This window comes from Anomalospiza imberbis, chromosome 1, assembly GCF_031753505.1.
Source record: "Anomalospiza imberbis isolate Cuckoo-Finch-1a 21T00152 chromosome 1, ASM3175350v1, whole genome shotgun sequence".
Lineage (NCBI taxonomy): Eukaryota > Metazoa > Chordata > Aves > Passeriformes > Viduidae > Anomalospiza > Anomalospiza imberbis.
The window spans coordinates 123108164-123130458 of record NC_089681.1 but is presented as its reverse complement, the minus strand read 5'-3'; the positions used below and the strand labels follow the sequence as shown (position 1 = coordinate 123130458).

Sequence of the window (22295 nt, the reverse complement as noted above, 5' to 3'; positions counted from 1 at the left end):
GCGGTATCATTTTTAATTGGATTGAAATCCTCTTAGGAGAATGAGATAAGTAAAACAACCCTAAAAATAAAAGCTCTGTTTAAGCAAATGATGTTACACACAAACCAATGCTAATGCAGTATCACAATTTATAAATTAGAGTGGATAGAAAACATCAAGGATTTTCTAAATTCACCTTCTTATTATTTGGGGAAAACACATCACAGATTGCATTTTAGTCTTCAAGCAAACAAGAATAACAAAATACAGTCAAAGAGACATCTTTCATCATGTCTTTTAAAAGCCTGTGGGACAAATTCCTTCATCAAATTTATTAATGTAAAAGCACATTCAGAAAACTTATTTGTGAGAGCTGTCCTGTTAAATTATGAATGCCAGTAATAAATTCTTTAGTTCTTCATTTATTTGTGTGCTTTGCATACGGACAGACATGAATATATGTATGATTAAAATATGCCTATTGTAAAGCCATACACAGAGCTAATATGAATGCTTATGTTGTACAATGTCAGAAAAAGACAAATTATTAATCAAAGCAGAGAAAAGAAAGAAGTAAAGAAGAAAACATATGATGCACAAGAACTTTGTTAGCTATCTTTGCTAGAACTTTGTTAGTTATCTATGACTTGTGTGTGGAAGAAAATGTCTGCTTTGGATATAGAACCATCAGCTAATAACTCTTTATTTTGTAATGAAGGAAGTTTGGGACCAAGATCAGCTTCTAAAAGGGATTTAAACCAGAGATATAAATAGTCATGTGAAGGGAAAGAGGAAAGGGACCAAACAGGGAGCTTGTTACCCTAAGTTTTGACTGAGCACCAGAGGGAGTGGAACATGGTGGAAGTAAGGGGAGGAATGCTGTTTTTAAAGGGAAACTGCTGAACTGACAGTGACAAAATGAATTAGGGATTCACTGGAAACTTCTGGTGGGGATAGTTTTCCAAGAACTTATTCCAGCCATATCAAGTATGTTAGACACTAACCTAGCCCCTTCACAAATTGCAGGAGAGATAAAATTCCTGGGTCTGATGCATAGGGAAAGACATATGTCTTCAGGGACACTGCTTGTATTGCTCTTAGTGGTTGTGATACCTGGAGACACTCCACATAACAATCATTCACCATCTCATCTTCCTGTCCCAAATGGTCCACACTTGACTATCAGTGCAGCCTATCTTTGAGTTCATAATGCTTGCTCTCCTTGCTGCTATTAACTACATACATCTGCTAACCAGCAAGAGATGAGAATTGTATTCTTATACATAAATTAACAGACTCTTCCTATTTCAGTGGAGCTACAGGAGCTCTGAAAGATGGCACATGGGCACGGGAAGAAGTGTAGCACCAAGGAGGCTACAGCCAGAGCATACTGCATCTGGAGAACTGGGGGTTAGCACCTCATTGTACCCATGTGTATCTTTTCTTTGATTTTGAATGATCTCTTCATTCCACATAGAACAGGTACCTGACTTTTCCAACACTTCCTGCAATATGCATTTCTCTTTATGTCAGGAAAAGTACACTCTGTAAGGAACTCTACATTCACTAATAGGTATTACAGCAGTAATTTTTAAATAATTTCACATAAAGTAGATGAGCTGTGCTTTAGGATTAATTTATCTGAAATAAAACTTAAGTCATGCAGTCCTAGAGTACAACACACATACATAGTTAAAGACAATTCTACATGAATATTTTGGTGTCCTCTGTGCACCTTTAAAATGATCAGTAACTTGAAAAACATTTCAGTATCATACCTCACAGTATATACCCAGTGTATCTCAGAATTATTTGTATTTCCTTTTACACTTTATACATAATATTAGACTTGTATTTTAAATATCAAAAATATGCTATTAAATGATCTTAATAATAAATGGCATAAATCTAAGAGTTTTCAACAAAGAATAAAATTACTTAAGATCTTTGATGAACAGATGATGAAAACTAACATTTCCAAAAGCTACACATGATTCATGGTCTTATGCTACCAACAGCTGGCCAATAAGCTCTGGGTTTCTGTCCTTTATCAATGCCATGATAAGAGCAGAAGCAGAATGTACTGTCTCCTGAAGCAGCAAAGGGTCCTGGAACAAAAAGAAAAGGAAAAATGAGGGACTAGGGAAAACAATGTACAAAAGTGGAAAAAGTAAATATTTAAAATCAATTTTCAATTATGCCAAATTACCATATGATTACTGAAGAAACAAAGCTCTTTATTAGAAGAATTTCTAAAACTTTTATTTTAAGGAAGCACAATTTCATTATAGTAACCATTTTCTCCAGTCTCCTTGATGCAAAACTGCTAGAATTCCATCTAATCAGAGACCACCAAAAAACTTGATTCTGTCACTGGCTTCCTAGTGGAATTTTAAAATCTAAAAGGCAGTAAAAATTTTGGGGTTGAAAGCATGGAACAAAATACAGGATTTAATTGACTGGCATAGTTAAAGACCTGCAACTTTAAGCACCTAATGAGTCCCATCTGTAGTCTACCAACTACTTGAATTCACAAAGGCATTTAAGCACTGGGATTTCAATGACTTAGGCTGATTTTTATATCAAATAACTTCAAAAAGTAGTCTGGTTTTGATAGGCAAGTATAGAAACCAACAAAGGAAATGGCAATAAAATGAGACATTGATTCTATGTTGCTAATTGAGCACTCCAGCTCACATTTGAAATATTCTTTTGTCTAATTACCAAGTTTTCTTAATTTTATGGACTGCAAAATGTTGGCCTCTTGCTACCAGTAAGATTTCCATTTGTGCACTGGGAAAATAGCAATAGATGTAGTCAGGCATGGAGACATCCCTGAAGCAAGAAATAGGAGAGAACAATTTCTGTGAAGCAAGAAAAAAAGAAAGGTCTACAAAACTCTAGGGTAGGGGGAATCTACAAAGAGAAATTAAGAACTGTTCTTCATAGCTGTGATGGATAAAAAAATAGATTTTATCCATCCATTTTTTCCATGATGGAAGCAAAAGGTAAGGACTAGTATACAATGGAAGAGATTATTGGACAGATCAAGGAAATTCATCATGAGGGTCCTATAACATAAGACTCACATCCATGTAAAATGTGATACAGATAGAGCTTCCTGCCTGGGGTAGGAGGAGGAAGCAGTTTGATTCCACATCTTTTCACCTCTCTTTCTAAGATGCTGCACGAAGGAAGAATTTGTAGAGAACATTTAAGAGATCTGGACTAATGAAAAAAGAAGAAACTGTTTCCACAACTTATAAAAAAAATGACAATATCAAAACTTGCTTTTTAATATATAAGGCAAATGCTGAAGGGACCTGCCTATTCAGCTAGCACAGAGGGGAACTGGAGATGGAGAAGTTGCAGTTGAAGGAAAAACTGAAAGGGAAAAGGTGTCCCTGGAACATTCTGGAACAATGTGAAAACAAGTCCAGAGGAGAGCCACAAAAAATGATGAGAGGGTTGGAGCACCTCTCCTATGAAGGGCTAAAAGGGTTGGGCTTGTTCTGCTTGGAGAAGGGAAGGCCCTGGGGTGACCTTATTGCAGCCTTTCAGCACTTAAAGAGGGCCTCCAAGAAAGATGGGGTGAGACCTTTTAGTAGGGTCTATAGTGACAGGACAAGGGGCATGGTTTAAACTAAAATAGAGTCAGTTCAGACTAGATATACAGAAGAAAGTTTTTATTATGTGCAGGTAAAACAATAGAACAGTTTTCTTAGAGAGGTGGTGGATGTTCCATCCCTCAAGATATTCAAGGTGAAGTTGGTCAGGGCTCTGAGCCACCTGATCTAGTTGAAGATGCCCCTGCTTACTGCAGGGGGGTTTGAGTAGGCAACTAACCTTTAAAGGACCCTTCCAAACCAAACTATTCTATGATTCTATGACAATGCTCTTATTAGCTTTTTTACTTATGTAAATGAAATTAAACATACCAGAGAGGTAACTGGATTGAATTAGAAATAGCTACTTTATAACTGATTTTTTTATAATTTCTGAAAAAATTATATTTGTATTTGCCTAGAATTTTGTCCTAAATATCATCAAATTAGTAAATTACAATTTGTAACCTCTCAAAAGATTACACTCCTTACAAATTCATGTTATATATTCCAATATGCAATAAAATTATTTATTAGGGTTCTAAAAAACTGTGGTACAATAAAAATGCTCATGACGTGTGCCTTGCTTGAGTGACCCCTTTTCAGTTAAACAAGAAGTGAGGAAGTCTACTGAGGTCCTGCTCCTTCAGAACCTTTTGTCAGGGAACAAGGGTGCAAAGGCAAACTCGGAATTCACTGCTCTGGTTCAGCAGGGCATTCACTCCCTCATTTCCCATGGGCATAAACTGCTGGATAAAGCACAAGGAGAGCGGAAGTCATGCCCACACCCACTCAGATGGCTAACACTGCAGTTGCTTTCAAAATCGAGCAACGCAGTTCTTGCTGTTCAGCAATGCCAAATCTCCTTGTGCCCTTCATCACTTTTTGTTTAGTTTATCTCAAAAAGCACTTCACAGTTACAGACACTGTCTTCCAAATGGGCTTCCAGCCATATCTGAAGTTGGCTGGAGGTGTATAGTATTTTTTTTCCGATTTCACAAAAAGAAATAAAATACACCTGGCCGAGAATGCTCTTAATGTTTCTCCCAATAAATCTTTCCACATCCTCTGTTGGTTACTGGATTCAATACACATTCCTTTGCAGTAATAAATTATTCAAGTTTCTGAACATAAAAGGAAGCAAGAGAAAGAAATTTAACTTTCACAGGAGAGATTTAAAGTGACACCATAAGATTCCTTTAGACTGCAAAAAGCCTTTTCTAAAGCTAAATCTAAGGCTTTAGTGCTAAGTTCCATGTTCTGAAGGAAAGACATACAAAGAATTATGAGTAATATTTGGAAGGCAGGCAATGTGGCAGCGTAATGTATACAGAAACCTGCATGCAGAAGTGGTCTAAAAACCACTGAAACTGACTGCTAAATTGAAATTGGTTCAAAAACAGAAACATAGTGAGTAAGCAGCACAAATTAGAACTACAAGCTTTACAGTTACTTCACTTCTAATAATCTGATTGTTAATACTATCATTATAACTCTTCAGGAAACCTGTTGGCCCCTGTGTAGGATTGGTCACTGTAAGCCTGTTTTTTGAAAATAACCACCCTGTTTTTCTTTAAGGGAATATATAAAATCTCATTTAGGATAACAAATGTAATAGAAAACAGATTCTTATTCTAAATACAGTTCCAGTTGATGGTTTAACTACCTCATTAAGTACATTCTGAGGATTGCAATAAGGCAATCCTTTAAAGTATTTATCATAGGGGTTATTAATTTTAGATTTGTACTAATGGTCCTTCCCAGTAACATTATCCCATTCTGATCTCAGGGTCACCCATTCACTGAAGAGTGTCCAGCACCTAGGCCCAGGAGCCAGCCTCTGAGTGCAGGAGAAGTCAGTGCCACAGATGTCAAGTATGTGCTGACTTTAACTTGCTTTACTCTCACAATCACAGTCTCAGTGGAAGGAGGTACTAAATAACATGAAGAACTGGACTCCTCCAGGAATTTCAATTTGTCTATCCTCTATCTTTCTGAGATTCAAGACTCACTCTTATGATAGGGATCATTATCATAGCATCTGATGGTCACTACCTGGGCATAATTTAAAAATTTTGTTGATCATTTCTAGTCATTATCACAACCACCCCTCCAACCCCCCGCCCCCCCCCCCAAAAAAAAAAAAAAAAAAGTAGCAACAGAAAGGTAATACATTGTTCAACGTGTAGGCATAACAATGACTGATGAAACAGCTAAACTATATCTCAGGTCTTTCTCTCTTTCTCTTCGAAATCCTGCTAGGACTTTATTTTATTTTAGGTCATTACTCTGCCTGTAAGCAGTTATTTTCATTGTAATTTGACCACCAGAAGTTTTTCTAAAGAATATTAAAAAGAAATAAAATTACAGGATTCAACAACAACCCAGGAAAGGAAAAAACTCCTGTGGGTCTTTATTTTTTAATTTAAAGTTAAACAAACATGTGAACACTTCAAGTCCCCTGACTATACCCTTAAAACACCCATGGTTTTGACACTGCAATGTTATTTCTGGCAACAGTGCTGATTACAGCTGATAGTGCCTACAGGGAAGCTTCAATAAGGATGCCAGGACAAACTCAATTTACCACACCTAACTCCATTGCACATACAGGCCTCCAAATGTCTTTTATATTCAATGGCATAGCACTAAATCTTTCAAAAATCTCATTATTAGTTGCAGGAAGTCAAATAATCAAGCAGAACCACGTCTTCACATGTTTAATTGCCTGACGTGTTTGCCTGTATTGTAACCACGATAAAACCCAGGATGTCAGATCAGGAGGATCAATACAAATCCTCCTGCAGCCACAAGAGCTCTTGCACATTCCTGCCCACCCACTGCTCAGCACTGCAAAGCCCAGGCACAGAACATCCTCCGGCACGCCAGGCACTGAGTGCACAGCCCTGCACACACTGGACTGAGAAAACAGGAATAGTTCTTTCCCTCATTAACGAAATCCTTAAAAAAGACTGTGACCTCTGAAGAAGACTTGGAGGCAGTAATGACTTTAATGGATCAATAACTGAAGTTCCACATGATCAACTGGTGTGCCATGAACTCCCCCCCAACCATTGTGTTATTCACTGTCTATTCATTTCATCCAATTGATTTAAATGATTCTCCTGTAAAAAGAAAAAACAACCTCCCCCAAACATTTCTTGGCCATTAATAAATAGAAATTTTTATTGTTTGAACAGATTATTAACTACATTTATAAGCTAAAACCAAAGCTTTTACCACTTTATATTTATGTCCTTTGGAAAATAAAGTATTCAGAAACACTGCCAATGTTATAAACCATAAATCCATATAACAGCTCTTTGATTCCAAAATAAAATATCTACTTTGTCTGTTATTAAATAGTAAAAATATTCCAATGTAACCATATTGTGTGATGGCTGTAAGTCATACTCAGAATTTATTTGATGTAGAGTTTCTGACTGTAGGGGTTCTCTGGTCTGCAGACTAAGACTGGGAATGGCTACAGGGACAGAGTTAAAGTTGTGTTTGGAATATGTAATCTGATATTTTACAAATGTGCATTTATTTAAGAAACTGTGAGGATATCTGAATACTTACTGACATTTCCCTTACAATTCATTTCCTTGCTTCAATCTGTTTAGGATTTACTTTTTTCTCCAAATGAAACTTCACATATATGCATTTCAATTTACATATATACTAGTTCAGTTTAAGAATAGTTTGAAAAACACATCGACCCTTTTCAGCTCAAAAAGAGAAAGCCTCTGCAGGTATTACCTCTGTCTTTTACTGCCAAAAGAATAAAACTGCTGTGTTTCATTATTTGCACTGTCTTGCTCTAATATTATTTGACATTCCATTAAATAAAGTTTTTTAAAATTAATAGACTTGTATAGTCCTGATTATATGGATGACAGAAAGCCTGAAAACAGGATTTAAAGACACTGCTAAACTTAGGCAATGTCAGTATTAACATGGTTATGTTTGCACCGGGAACAAAAAGAGGGCCGGAGCATGTGTTGGCATGCCGGCATGCTCCTGCCCTTGCTGTTCCATTGTAAGCCTGCTCCCTGGCACAGTTTTGGCTTCTGACAGCTAACATGTTTCCAGACAATGGCTGGGCACGGTTCAGGGGACAGCACAGGCCAAGGAATGCTCCCAAGGGACAGGCTGAATGAGGCCACCCTCTTTTGGAAATCGAGAATGTAGCCATATGGAGATGAGGCATGCTGTGCCTTTTAGCCCTAGGACAAGAGAACCATCCCTGGCCTGTTTTACAGTATGGATACAGCCTGTGTACCACTGGGAAGTGTCACTTGAGCCTTTCTGTCCCTACCAGATGCATCAAGAATACATAGAACCACAATCAAATAGTGTCCCCCAGACCGAGGCACAGATTCCATGTTGCTACCACATAAGCACAGTCATTAAATAAAAACTAACTACTCTGTAGACACCTTTCCCACTAAAACAGAGGAGAGAGGGATGAACCACTCTACAAGACAGTCACTGTGCTGTACTGCACATTCTTGCCACCTTAGGGAAAAAGGCTGGAGAAGCCTGAAGTCTGGCCAACAGAAGGAACTAGTGTCTACTGCTCCTTTTCACAGTGTGGATATGGGTGTACACCAGGTGCACCAGGAGACACCAGGCAGAAGAGAAAAGTGCTGAAACAGTCTCTCTTCTGGGAAGCATCTTGCAAAGGACTATTTTGGCAGTACAAGAGGAGCTGATGCTAATTTAAAACTCCAAAGAATGCTGCAATTTATACTAAGGCTATACCAGACTTCTCCAAAACTCACCTGACATCACATACTGAGTGTTGTATTTGCTGTCAGAGAAACTGAGTGGAGAATCTAGCCTCCAAAATCTCAACACGTGAAATTTTCTTCTTCAATTAATACTTTCAATTGAAACAGTTGTTCTGAAGAGGGACTGAGGTTCTTCCACTACCAGAAATCAATGATCTAACATGGTTTGTTGTTTAATGAGGAATTCATCAGTGGATTCACAAAGAAGCATTTTTTCCCCCTCAAGATATGTACTGGCATGCATCTACACATTAAAGCAACCTCCATTTCTGTAATAGTACAAATTAATCTGAGGTCTCCTTTCTTCTTAAAATGCTTCCACATCACATTTTTAATCCATGTGCCAAAGGATCTATTGATAAGTGTCATCTCATATATGATATCAATGCAACAATTTATCTCAATAAGAAGATAGCTATGCAGATCATTCTAAAAGATAAGGAAAGTATTTCTCTGAATATTTTTAGGTTTTCTTTCAAGTAATACATAACTAATTAAGGTAGCACTTGAGTTCAGCTAGGTAGCTGGGTTCAAAATTACTGGAGCAGGTTCATAATTGAACTTCTGTACACACAGCCTTCCTTTCTGAACTAAGAAAATGCAATCAATTTTTCATTAGTGGATAATCCTCAAAATATAAATAATCTTGAAATCTAGATACTGAGGATGCAACGAGGATTGAAAAAAAGTGAGTGGCACTGGAAGAACCAAGCTGTCACTCTGCTTTTGTAGTTTAGCAGACCACTTAATTAGTGAACTCTGATAGATCTGAGTTAATTCCCTGCAGTTAAATGGGCATACATTCATGATAATCAAGCCAAATCTGGGTGAATTGTGCATAAATACATGAAACTGTACTGCAACTCTCTTTCATACTTTTGATCAGCCATGCTTCTTATAGTTGATACAAAGAAAATGGAGAGCCATCAACATTTAAAATGACTGTGTGAATCTACTGAGAACAAACAAATATTTAAAATCTTCTGGAGTCTGTGAGGATTAAGTCTCTAGTGCTTTTGCTTTTATGTTTTCATGTAAGATTCATAGATTTAAACCTGAAGGTAAACATTAGTCTTTTGTTAAAAAGAAGTCCAACAAAACAACACAAACAAATGAACAAACAAACAAAAAAAAAAAAACTCAAATAGGATTCCTTTCTCTAGTATGATAAGAATAGACAGATTCACCCTAGATCAGCAGTTTTAAAACAGCTCCATTATCTACATGTTCTACAGCATGTAGGTGACCAGGGTTCAGTTCCCTCCTTCAATTGTCCAAATCTTTTTTCCCCCCTGTAAATAACACTGTTTGCGTGATCATGCTGAATGATCAATAAAAATTCCTGGACCAAAAAAATTCTGTGAAGAGCTTGTTATGAAGAACACTTTCAGTACATTCAACCACTGCATCTTGGGCAAGAGTTTTCATTCAGCACTTAACCACTATCTGATTGAAGCTCTTTACAAGAGTGAGTGTGCCAGCAGTGATGGCACAATGCCTGTGAATCATCTTGCCCTCTATGTTGCTCCAAAAGCTACCTAATGCTTGAGCTAGCAGCAGTTGTGCCCCCTGTATGGAACTGGTACAAAAGTACTGGCAGAAATAGGCTATTTAACAGATGTGGTCACCTGCAAAGCTATATCATGTGTTTGAGGTTTCTTAGAGGTGGTCTCTTAATACAGTATGTTACCAAATAATTCTATAGTATGAAATGTATTCATGGTGATATAGGTTACTGTGCTACCTACAGGCTCTGTGAGGTGCCACTCTGGTAACTTGCAAAAAACACCATCAGGGTTTTTAAGCAGAAGGAAAAAATTACTCTTGTCATCAGTACAGGAAAGCTGAGATGCTCCATAGGCACAGGAACTTTGCTTTCTGCTCTGACAAACCTGCACTCTGCAATCGGTTGAAAACATAAGATTTGTCTGAAATCGACTGAAGCTGTAGCAAGTCATTCCTCTGTTTTCAGAAAGCTGTGGATCAATGTGATAGCACTAACAAATTCAAGTGGAAGTGGGATTTAAGCCTTCCATACAGCAGCAACATATAGAATCACAGAATATCCTCAGCTGAAAGGATCATTGAAGTCCCAACTCCTGGGCCTGCACATGACAGCCCCAAAAATCACTCCATGGGCCTGAGAAAATTTTCCAAACACTTTTTGAACTCTGCCAGGCTGCTTGGTGCTGTGACTACTTCCCTGAGAAGCCTGTTCCAAGTTCCCAACCATCCTCTGGGTGAAGAACCTTTTCCTGATATGCAACCTAAACCTGACACAACTTCATGCCATTTCCTTGAGTCCTGTCACCAGTCACCAGAGAGAAGAGATGAGTGCCTGCTCCTGCACTTGCCCTTGTGGAGAAGTTTTAACAGCATTCCCCTCAGAGTGTTTGTGTGGTGGCTTTGTTGCTATCTCTTCCACTGTGAGAGTCTATCAATACTTCCATGGGCTGCAGCATGAAGTTTTGCAGCTAGCCAGGAATACAGAGTAGACCCACCGCAGAAAAAATGAGTTAACAGGTGCTGGCCTTCTGCAAAACATAACACCCTGATCACACAAATCATTTACAGACCACTTCTCCAGGCACCAAGCAAAGACGGAGCAGCTACGGATCCATATGACTGCATTTGACATATGGGGCTAGTAGCAGAGCAAAAGCAGTTCAGCACAGTTTAGCTGGTTTTCTCCTATTACAGAGAAATGCAGCACTTTCAAGCCCTGTTTCACTTGATGACTGTTGTTTTAGCCCTAGCTGGCAATGAGAAGGAAGGCAAAAATGAGTATGCAGAGAAGACAGAGAGAAGTGATAGGGGAGCAAGTCAGAAGGGGGAAAAGGAAAAAACACAGAGTTAAAAGTTTAAATACACAACTATCTCAACCCTGAAAATATAAAAAATAAACCACTGCTAAAGATCAGGTGAGATTATATCAATGTCCAAGGCTCTGTCTGACAGGTAAACTGTGTCATATACTGCAGGTGAAATCAATAATTTTAAAAAATCTTCAAAGAAGCACAGAGGACATTTCTACCCAGTGAGATCTGGGGTTATCAGTGTAACTGTATTACAAAAGAAAAAAATAAATTACAAAAAATTTTCAAAACCTACCTAATGGGAACAGAGGAAACAATACAGCACTTCTTCAATAAACTTACAGCACAAGCAAAAAGTAGATATTTAGGGTATATTAAACACAGTATATTTCAATATTAGAGTATTTTCCTTTCTATACCATATTGCATTGACAACATAGATTGGTTGCGTCACTTTTCAAGAAAAAAATGAACACAGCAGTTCACAAACATCTAAATTGATAATGTTGTACAAGACATTAAATGCTTTCACTATCACAGGTTACAGAACTTTGCATAAAAATGTGCTGCAACAATTTCATACACTTTGTGACATACAATTTGTGATTGTGACTATCAATGTTATATAAAAAGACTTGACAACTTTTAATTAGTGACTAACAAAATTGTAAGGTTTTTGGAAAGAATGAGTGATGCATTTGAATCTCCTGAGGGATGCTAAAAATCAGTACAGAGGAAATGTGAGCGTTTTTTTTCCTTTCTTCCAGTCTAAAGCACATTTTTCTTCCCTTCTATAAGTGCTAACTTTATATGTAATATTAAGCATAATAGACATCCAGATCTCCAAAATAAGAAGAGGCATGTGTCCATTCAGTCATTAAAATCTTCATTATAGAACTCCTACATACTGTGTATAATCTGAAATACAAGAACACAGCTGCAGTAACTAATCGATTGGAAATGTTCCGTTTGATTACAGATATTTTATTGGTGATGGCTCAGAGGAAAAACCATATGGCCTTCTAAAAAACAACAGCAACACAACAAAAATTATCCTTTGGGGAAAGAAGTAAACAAAACCCAAGAGATACTGAGGGACAAAGTATGCGTAGACATGTGCTGGGCTATTGTTCACATCCAGCCTTGTGGCTTGCAAACTTTTAGGACAATTAAATCAGATCAGTGGGGTAAACGCCACATTCCAATCTTGGTTACAGAAATACAAACCAAAGTAATGACAGTATTACAAGCCTGGTTACTTTGCAGTTGCAGAGACTGAATTTCAACTTTAAACTCTGTATTTTCCTGAAGGAGATCTAATATGCAATTGGTTTTAAACTGTTCTCTCAACATTTCAAAAGCAGCTTTAAAGTGACTCAAATGTCAGTGTTTTGGGCAGCAAGACACAGTGAGAGGGGGTGGCTGTTCAGAAGGTCATTGTTAATCGTTTGATATCACAGATTTCCCTCAGTTGATACTCTGAATTGAATCTAGCTTGTTACATACAAAGTGGCTCTCAAGTGGCTCTCATCTCATCATTCTGTGAGGAGGGACTGATTGCAGAATAAAGCATAAAAACTTTGTGTATAAGTTACATAATGAAATATAAAAACATCTTTAAATCACACCTGAATGTCCATTCTACAGCTTTCATCTGATCACTCAGATTCTACTTCTCTGACCACATGTCTGCGATGTTAAGGTGTAGCTTATGTCCATCTGTCATTTCCTATCTACAACCGAGGCTCTACACCCTGCTGGAATGCAAAAATATAAATTCCTTGCAATTCAACACTTTCATGTAAAGCCAAGCTAGTTTATATTTAACAAAAGAACACAAACTAAATGAAAAAAAAATCCAGCAACAATGAAAAAAAAACAAGACAGACTAATGAAAAAGCATCCAGAAATGAGACAAAATGTTACAAGGACATAAGGTGACATCTCTCCTTGGAGAGTAAGAGGAGAGGAATCAGCTGGGGTAAAACAAGTTACAACAGAATTTAGTAATAAGATTTATTCTCTTTGTCTCTCACACCAATATTAGGTTTTAGCACATCAATTTTGCAGTAATTCTGATTGTTCTCAACATTCTTTTGCACAAAACACAAACTTGTTCCAGCTACAAAGCAGTCTTCACACAGGGAATGTAATAAGGAGAAAAGGAACTTAAATTTCTTGCAAGCATGAATAATTCCATGAGCAAAGTACCTCTAAGCACAGGTATGCTTAAATATGCTCAAAACTGCTGTGGATGGAGAAAGTGCATTTGCACTCTATTGTTTTCCTTCAGGTATTTTGCTTATACAATGTTTACCTACTCACTTAAGGCTGGACAGTTCATTTGACCAGCACTCTAGGACATGAACTGAATGAATCCCTACTCAGAAGGCACAAGGAACTAATAATAACAACTTCTGAAAATGCTGATCCAAACTCTCAGTTTCTCTATTCTTTATTTCTTTGTCATCTTTAGTCCATAGTCTAAAGTCAGTGCAAATAGAGTGTCTGTCCTTCATAAAGTTTTCAGCTAAGCAATGGTGGGAGCCTATGAATTTTGAATAATTAATCCTAGAGGAAGGATGAGTCTTAAAATCTAGTGTGAGCAAAGATTCAGAAAGCAGCAGTGAACAGTCTGCACCTAATCTAATAAATGGGGCAGAAAAGTATAAAAACACACTAGGAAACCACTGTGGTGAAGTGCTCTGTTTTCACTGAGTAGCCAAAAGGAATGGCAAACACCCAACACTGTCTCTTCCCATGGAAGTGTGGATGGAAGTAAAGCCCTTTGATCTCTACAACTCCCTAAGAGGAGGATGTAGCCAAGTGGGGTCAAACTCTTCTCCCAGGCAACCAGTAACAGGACAAAGAGGAAATGGCCTCGAGTTGCATCAGGGATGTTCAGGTTGGAAATTAAGAAGATTTTTTTTAACAATAGTTGAGTATTGCAACAGGCCATCCAGGGAAGTTAGGTAGAGTCACCATCCTTGGAAGTATTCAAAAAATTAGTAGACGTGGCACTTAGCAATATGATTTAGTGGGCACTCTGGTATTCTATCAAAGGTTGGACTAAATGATCTTGGAGGTCTTCTCCAACCTTAATGCTGGCTGGGATGGCTGTTCTGAGTCTCACTCCCACTTGATCATCCCTCCACCATTAAATCAAATGGAGGAATCTCTCCTGCCACAAGCTACTGATTAAACCATGGCATAGCTGAAGGGTAAATAGCCAGTTTCCAAAAAAACCCCTTGAGTGAAGCCCAGTGATGGGAAGGCAGAAAAGAGCACAGCAGCAAAACCATGGCAAACAGATAAAGCAGTTAGAAGCATTCCTCAGGGTTCACCAGTAAATCCTTATCCTTCAACTCAAAATGTATAATCCCTATAGTTGTAAGGGGACAGATGTGCTTGCTTTTAGATTCCAGTTTTCTCTTAGGCTATGAGGGTCCAGCTACATCACAAAGATAGAGCTCACAGATGTTCTTTTGCTTAAAAATCAGAGTTTGCCAAGACAGACTTTTCTCTCTTTCTGCCAACAAGTATCAGCCCAGATCACGTAACACAATAGCCTGTCTATATACAAACAAAAGCACTCAAAATGAAAATATATCCAAGTGATAAAACTTGTAAAATAATTTAAAAAAAGTGCATTTAGAAGAAAGGCTATTTTAAAGCTTTAAAAAGATACAGAAAGAAATAGAATAAAAAATAATAAAAAAGGAATGAGTGCTGTTTTAGCAGATGGATTAATTTTACCCTATAATTAAGATATTTTATTAAAAATAAGGCACATTAAATATTTATTAGCTATGAACACATCTGTTTTTATGAGATAAGCATTCAGTGTTAAGCCTATTCTTCAGGTATGTTGTATCTTGAGTTGCATAACAGAAGAGACTAAGAGACTATAGCCTTTAACACTTTCAATTAAAATGTTACCAAAGTTTCCTTTCAAAAATCCTAAAACCATCTTGTGCCTGCTTGCAACTTAAAGTATGTCTGTGACTGGCTGCACAAGTAAGTTTGGCTCTCCCTAGTACCTTCTGTACTAGGCATTTAAGAAACTATCTACAGAAGTTTCCAAGGGCATGATTAAACATGATATGTAAGAGTTTATCACATCACTCAGTCTTCACTTTAAAATGTGGGTCATCCAAAGCTAATTGAAATCCATGGGCTGAACAAGTGACCAATGTAATTTTCATAGTGATGAATGGCATTATTATTTTTCATAGGAAAATGGATTCCCATTTTTCCAAAATAGTAAGGTAGAAGAGGTGATATTGTAGACTCTCTTGTAGACTGCCTGCAGGTGAAATGGTTTTGATTTTCACCTTTCCCTATAAAAATTGAATATTCATCTAAATTACTGTTGTCAGTATTTAGAAGTGATACAAGAATCATGATAATCATGAGACTTGTATAATTAACTTATAAAATGTCTAAATTATTTTAAAATATGCTAATTTTCAACAATATTTAAAACAAACTGAAGACTAATTTAGAGGGTTTAACAAAATTGTTGGATTATTCTCTGAATATAACAGTCAAAAATGAAAGCAAACAGAACACTAAGTAGCCTCCACTCTCATAGCAAAAAAGTTGTTAGCATCTAACCATTACAGATGCTGGATCCTGCTGAGGAATTTGAAACTGATTTTTAAAAGTCAATACATTCTTTTAATAGAAACTGTATAACAATAACATTTATGTTCAAGGGAAATGTAGTGGCTTAATTGTGTGGAGTTCTGGTCTTGGTATCCACAGTTACCATGGAAATAATACTCATGAAAAGGTCAGTTAGTCAAGTGGGAACACTGGATGGCACAGATATGAATCCCAGCACTGACGATGTGAGCTCAGTTATGAGAGCCTGCAAAGTTATTATGTCATAGATTTGTTTGGTAAAAAAGGAAAGGAATGTAGTTCTGTTTAAGCCTTATCCAGAACTAAAAACCAGTTCTGCTGTTCAAATAATTTAGGTGTTAATTCCAACTAGAAAGCACAACTTTTACTTTTTCTCTTACTTTGACTCACTTTTATTTTTTTTCCTTCCAGCTTCAGTATTTGCTTCCAAATTCACAGCTGCATTTAGAAGTGCATGTATCTTTTTACATGGGCACTGATTTCACATTGTTCATCTCCTCAGCCTGTATCGATTAGATAAATGTGTGGTTTGGCTTTTCATGGACATGCTTTAAAAGTTTTCTCCAGACAAAAGAAGTAATCTTTGACTCCATTTCCACTAAATCCTCTCTTGATTCAATATCTCTTTTGTCTTCAACAAACTGTATTCCTTTGTGCCCGCTCTTGGCCTCAACTTTTAACCTGTGTGTTCTGCCTATTCAGTCAGCAGAATTATGTCTGCAGCAGTACAGACGTGCCACAGCCTCTTCTTCTGACACTCCAACATGTCCTCAGTCACATTGTCCACAATAACTGCTGAGATTATCTTCCCATTACTTACTTGAAGCATACCTGGTAAGAACTTCCACATTAACTTCTGCTGCTTAAAACCCTTTTATATGCTCAAAATGAGATTCTATTCTCTCAGTTAAACAAATCTAACAGCAACACGTTCCCTTCAAGGTCCATTAGGAAAACACAGGCTGTCTTTTGCGAAAACACAGGCTGTCTTTTGCTTGTCTGTGGACTTATTCCAGTCCAAAGATGGGACTTGAAAATCCTTTCAGGGTTACTGCATTTTGATTATTTCCCACTGGTTTCTGTATACCCTTTCATATAACCAGATGAGACATTAGCAGAAAGGATTTCCTGAACTGTTTAGCCTAATCTTCACTTAAAAAAATATTCTTGTGTCCATGCTTCAGTGATTTACTCTTCTTATAACACTGATGGTGCAGCACACATTTTTACAGTATATAAACTAGACAATATTATAGAAACACGTAGTAGAAAAAAACTTCCTGTCTTCCACTTCCCTGAATTTTTATTTTTTTTTTCAAATATTTGCTCTCTTATCAATATCCTGGACAATATAAGCAATGAGTTCCATAATCTACACTTTCAAGACACTTTTCTTGCTTTTAGATAAAATCATTAAGTTCAAACTCACTCCTGAAATCTTTTAAAGTTGCAATTCATATAGATGCCAAGATTATTCTTATTGAGAGTAAATTATCTGATCTAGTCTTCCTTTTAATTTTTCCAATATACTCTTATAGGATTCTAATACTAGGAAGGAAATTTGGAGTGTCAATTTTAATTTTTGTGTATTTCTTCATGACCAATCTCAAAGCTTTATGAATATACACTAGAATTAATTTGTTTGAACAAATTTAAAAATAAATGGTGTTGTACAAAATGGCAATAAATATCAGTTAGGGGCATTATAATTTTGCAATGACATTTAAAATTATTAATCAGGAAATCTCTAAACATCAAGCTAAATATCAGAAAAAACATATTTTAAAATTCAGAGAGTAATAAAATAAACTGTAATTATGACAAAAATCATCTTTGCCAAAACATTTCTAGATTCATTTCCACCTCATTAGGATGCATTTAGGGAAGCAATAAATTTTAAAAGCATTGTATATGAATCCTTGTTTCTGCAACTACCATCATATTAAGTAAGTAAATCACAGAATCATCAAGGTTGGAAGACACCTTCGAGACCAGAAAGTCCAACCATCAGCCCAGCACCACCAGAATCACCCCTAAGCCAAATCCCCCAAGTGCTGCATCTGGACACCTCTTGAACACTTCCAGAGAGTGTGACTCCACCATCTCCCTGGTCAACTTATTCCAATGCCTGACTGCTCTTTCAGTGAAATATTTTATTTTCTAATATATAAATATGTGGCAATTAAATTCATATTCTGCAGTCAGTAAATAACAGGAGCTCTAAAGCAAAATCAGTAAGTAGAAGCAATCCTTTATTGTACTTATTTGATAATGTTCTGAGAAAACTGTCATGGACCCCAGACAATTCTCTGTGTCCTTGTGTTGGCCACTGTGATGTTATATTCTGCTTTGACTTTGGTATGTGCTTAAAGGAACCAACAGTGTATTTAAACAATAGTTAATACATAAACTGTAATAAGTTATGACAAGCATTGTATTTCAAGACAATTATAATTTGCCTCTAGTAGATTTATAAGGCAAGGGACTAAATACCTATTGAGTTTTACCACCCAAGAAGTACTGCTTTGGACTGAAATGCCTGGATTATATGACTAATATAAAATGGAAAATAAACATCAAAATAAGGAAACAAGCAATAGACTGATTTGTGAATGATGTCATTACACACCAGCTCCAGGACATTAATTTTATCAAGAAGACTGAAGCTATTTATAACAGCAATTGCTATCAGTTACTTTTCAATTTCTTAAAGTGTTTGGCAAAGAGAAATACAGTTCAGATGAAAAGAACTAGAAAAGTCTGATAAGCAGCATTACAAAGCAGAACTATTGCATGATTATGAGATTCTGCCTGCACCCACTGTTTACAGTTCATGCACTAATATGATCTGATTTGATAACATAGAATCTGAAAACAACTTTTTTAAGTTCAGATATACAGACTGAATATGGCTTATTCATGACCAAACAGTTCAAATTTGAGAAGCTTAGTTGCATGCATTCTTTAAAAAAGACAGTCCATGAATCCTCACATTTAAGTTAGGTAATTCAGACTGCTGTGTCACTTGCAATTGTACTTAAGGTTTGTAACTTGCAGAATCTTCTAAAGTTAATTTTGGAATCAGTTCCTTCTCTGGAAAGAACTGCAAAAAAATAAAAAGCATCACAAATCACCAGAATAGATTAGTTAGCTACTGCCCAGGTTGCCAGTCCCACCTTATGCAGAGAGACACATCCAAGATTCAACATCAACGGATCATCAAGACTTGGTTTGATTTATTTCATTGGATGAAACCACATCCCAGCAGAGGCTGTTGGCAATAACAAACTCCCTCAGCTTTACAGTGGGTAGATATGTGCTTTCTGATATCACACATAACAAACACCATGTACTTAGGTGCAATAACTGAGGATGGCTTCTGGCCAGTGCATTGCAAGGTTCTGATGGCATCCCAAGAACAGCAACTTTCTTGGAAAGGTGTGAAAATGTCTGATATTAATTGCTCATTTGTCACAAATATATCCACAGTGTACTCAATCTGGGATTCTAAATCTTATTGGCTTTAAGACAAAGCATCATTCACAATTATCTGTACCTCAGATACAGTTTAAATTATTCTTGATAAAACATGTAAAATGCATACTATAAAAAATTTCAACTACATCTTCAAATGCCAGCTCTCAGAAGGAGAAATCAGCACGAACAATATGTTCACCCAAAGTACGTTTTGTTCACCACTTCTGCTACCTGTCTATTGTTTTCTCTCTTTGGCAAATTCTGCTTTTCAGCTGTGGCTTCAGACATCACATGAAAAGTAAAGAATGAAAACCAGAAGGTGGAACACTATTGTGAAGCCTAAATGAGCAAACTATAGAATTCCATTACGTAAATAAAAGTAAAAGCAGGAATCAGATTCCAAAGACAATGTTAAAAAGGTGAGAAATCTGGCTTGTATATGTGTTTTTAAAATATCCTTCTGTATAACATAAACAGTTCTGAGTGCTTACAGGGATGAAAGAGGGATGTAGCTACAAAAACTTCCTTTAAATTCGGACAGCCAGATTGACACAATCCACAAGAAAGTCAGAATTACAAAACTAGGCAATGGGAGAACAGCTTTTAACATAGCTAGTACAATTCACTGCTACATCAGATGAGAGAATTCAAAACTATATCAGAATTAGACACAGATTCACAGAAAAACTTCATGATTTTCAATAGATCTTGGACAGCAAAAGGGTGTGTGAGTTCAGAAATATAACCTTCAAAATCCAAGGACACCTGCAAGTCAAGTAGTTGATGTGTTTGACACTATGCTCCTGATATATTCTGCTTTTAGAAGAGCCAAACTACAAACACAGAATTGCTAAACCTAAAATCCACTAAAATTCTCTATATTAAGTTGTCTGACTTACTCTAATGTTACCTGTAATAAAGTGGATGGCTAAATCAGAAAGCTTGTTCCCCTCATGCCCCTTCAAAGATATAAATGAACCTCTCCTTTCCTACACAGTGATTCAGATCAGGAGCCTAATACCCACACTTTATTTAGATATCATAGCTGGATGTAATAATCAAAAACTTCATAATATGAAAAAAATTATTTTCTCTTTTTAATTTTCCATAGAGATCTTCATATTTGTTAGAAAATCTCAACTAGCAGGGAAAAATTCTTGTTTGGAAGATGGGCATTTTAAAAGAATCTATTCTAAAGGCAAACATACCCTGATATATAAAAGCAGTAAAACACCAAACTAAATCCCACAGATTCTTATTTTTCATAAATGCTGTCCTTTGTTTGTTGTGATAACGTATGAAATTATTACTTGAATAGTCACTGAAAATAAAAGTTATATATTGTAAAAAGTGTTGTTTCATCATAGAAATGTATGTAATTCTGTGTCTGCATTAGCTGTCAGTCATGAACTGAAAATTACAATAGAACTTGATGGAATTAAATTCCTATAAATGATACCTAAGAGGAGATTGGAGTTTGTTTAAATTGTACTTCAAAGCAGTTGCTACAGCTCCTCATTCAAACAACCTTGTATTTTCTCCCTGCCTTTCTCTTGCAGGTTTATTTCCAATTTCCCATTTACTGAGTGTCTGTGTAAAAGTTCTAGAGGTTAAGTAACAGAAATATTCTTAAAAACCTGTGATTGTCTGTCATCAATTTAATTAATTTGCTCAGAAACTTTGCATATAATGCAAACATAAGGAGATTCAGATTCCAGGCATCTCGATTTCATAGTTCAGTATAGCAAAGAAGGTTCTACAATGCAAAGCATAGTTCAAATATACAAAGTTCAAATATACAGTGGTTTAGTTTACATTAAGAAATGAGAATTCTTAATTTCTTAATGTAAGAATTCTTAATTCTTGCATTCTTAAAATAATGTATTTTTACAATTATATTGTGTTATTTTTACAACTTTTGTAAACTGTACGTAGAAGATTTTGAAACTGAAAACACTGATCTAGATATTTATATCTAGTAAGAATTCAGCAGAATTTGAAATATCCCAATATCAGGATGGAGACAAAACAAATTACAAATCTTTAAAATGGAAGAAGTTTCCATTCTTCATTCTGTTCAGTAAAAAGCGTAGCTCTGCACATTAGAAGTCTCCATTTGCAGTATTTACTACACCTGTCCCCCAGTTTAAGGTAAACCAATTAAATATGAACATTTAAGAGTCCTAACACCTAACGGAGCATAATTGAGTTGAGAAGTTCCATAAGCTTCAGTGAGGGTCAACCTAATATTAATCTCATTTGCATTTGCTAAATGCCCAGATTTATTAAAATAAATGACAGAGCATATCAGAAAAATGAAATATGCCTGCCAGATACTGTCGCTTAATTCATGGAAGGTATGCAGTGAAGCAAGAGATAAGACACCTACTGTATGTAACTCACAGATACTGCCAGTTCACCTAAAAGTTCATTTTAACAAATGAACAAAGGAGGTCTAAAAATGTCCGCTGCATTATCTGTAACTGCATGAGATTGAGTCTATTCCCAAACCATACCTATCACACCCACTCAGGCAAAGACAATTGCTAACAAAAAAATATTTTCTAGTTCAATCTGCTCAACCCCTGCTACCAATCAGTAGTCAACAGTGCACATGCAAGTTGCCTGAAGTCAAGTATTCAAATTGGAAGCAAATACACTGGAGGAAAGAAACTCGACTATTCCTATGCCATACCATGTTTCCCCATACTTCCAAGTTTGAATAATTTCTCAAGAAGTATTTTTCACATCCCTTGTCAAGTCCAGTTCAATCTGTGCCTTAGCTTTCCTGATTCCATCCTTACACATCCAAACTACATTCCTCTACACTGCCAAGGTTACTTGTCCTTACTTCCACTGGCTATGCATTTCTTTCCTACTCCTCAGTATAAAATCCTTGCTCAGATCTCAAGACATCCCTTCTAACTAGAAGAACATTCCCGACAGTGCTGTAACAGGTATCAACCTGTAGGTAT

At 36.5% G+C, this 22295-nt stretch overlaps 1 protein-coding gene across 1 annotated transcript in view; it reads right to left on the bottom strand.

Moving 5' to 3' along the window:
• Positions 1–680: 680 nt before the first annotated feature.
• CRPPA (CDP-L-ribitol pyrophosphorylase A) overlaps positions 681–22295 on the bottom strand; it is a 106030-nt gene continuing 84415 nt past the window's right edge. Inside the window, exon 10 of the mRNA XM_068209829.1 lies at positions 681–2087. Within this exon, the coding sequence (XP_068065930.1) occupies positions 1983–2087 (105 nt within the window). The 3' untranslated portion in view covers positions 681–1982. The remainder of the gene's footprint in view (positions 2088–22295) is intronic.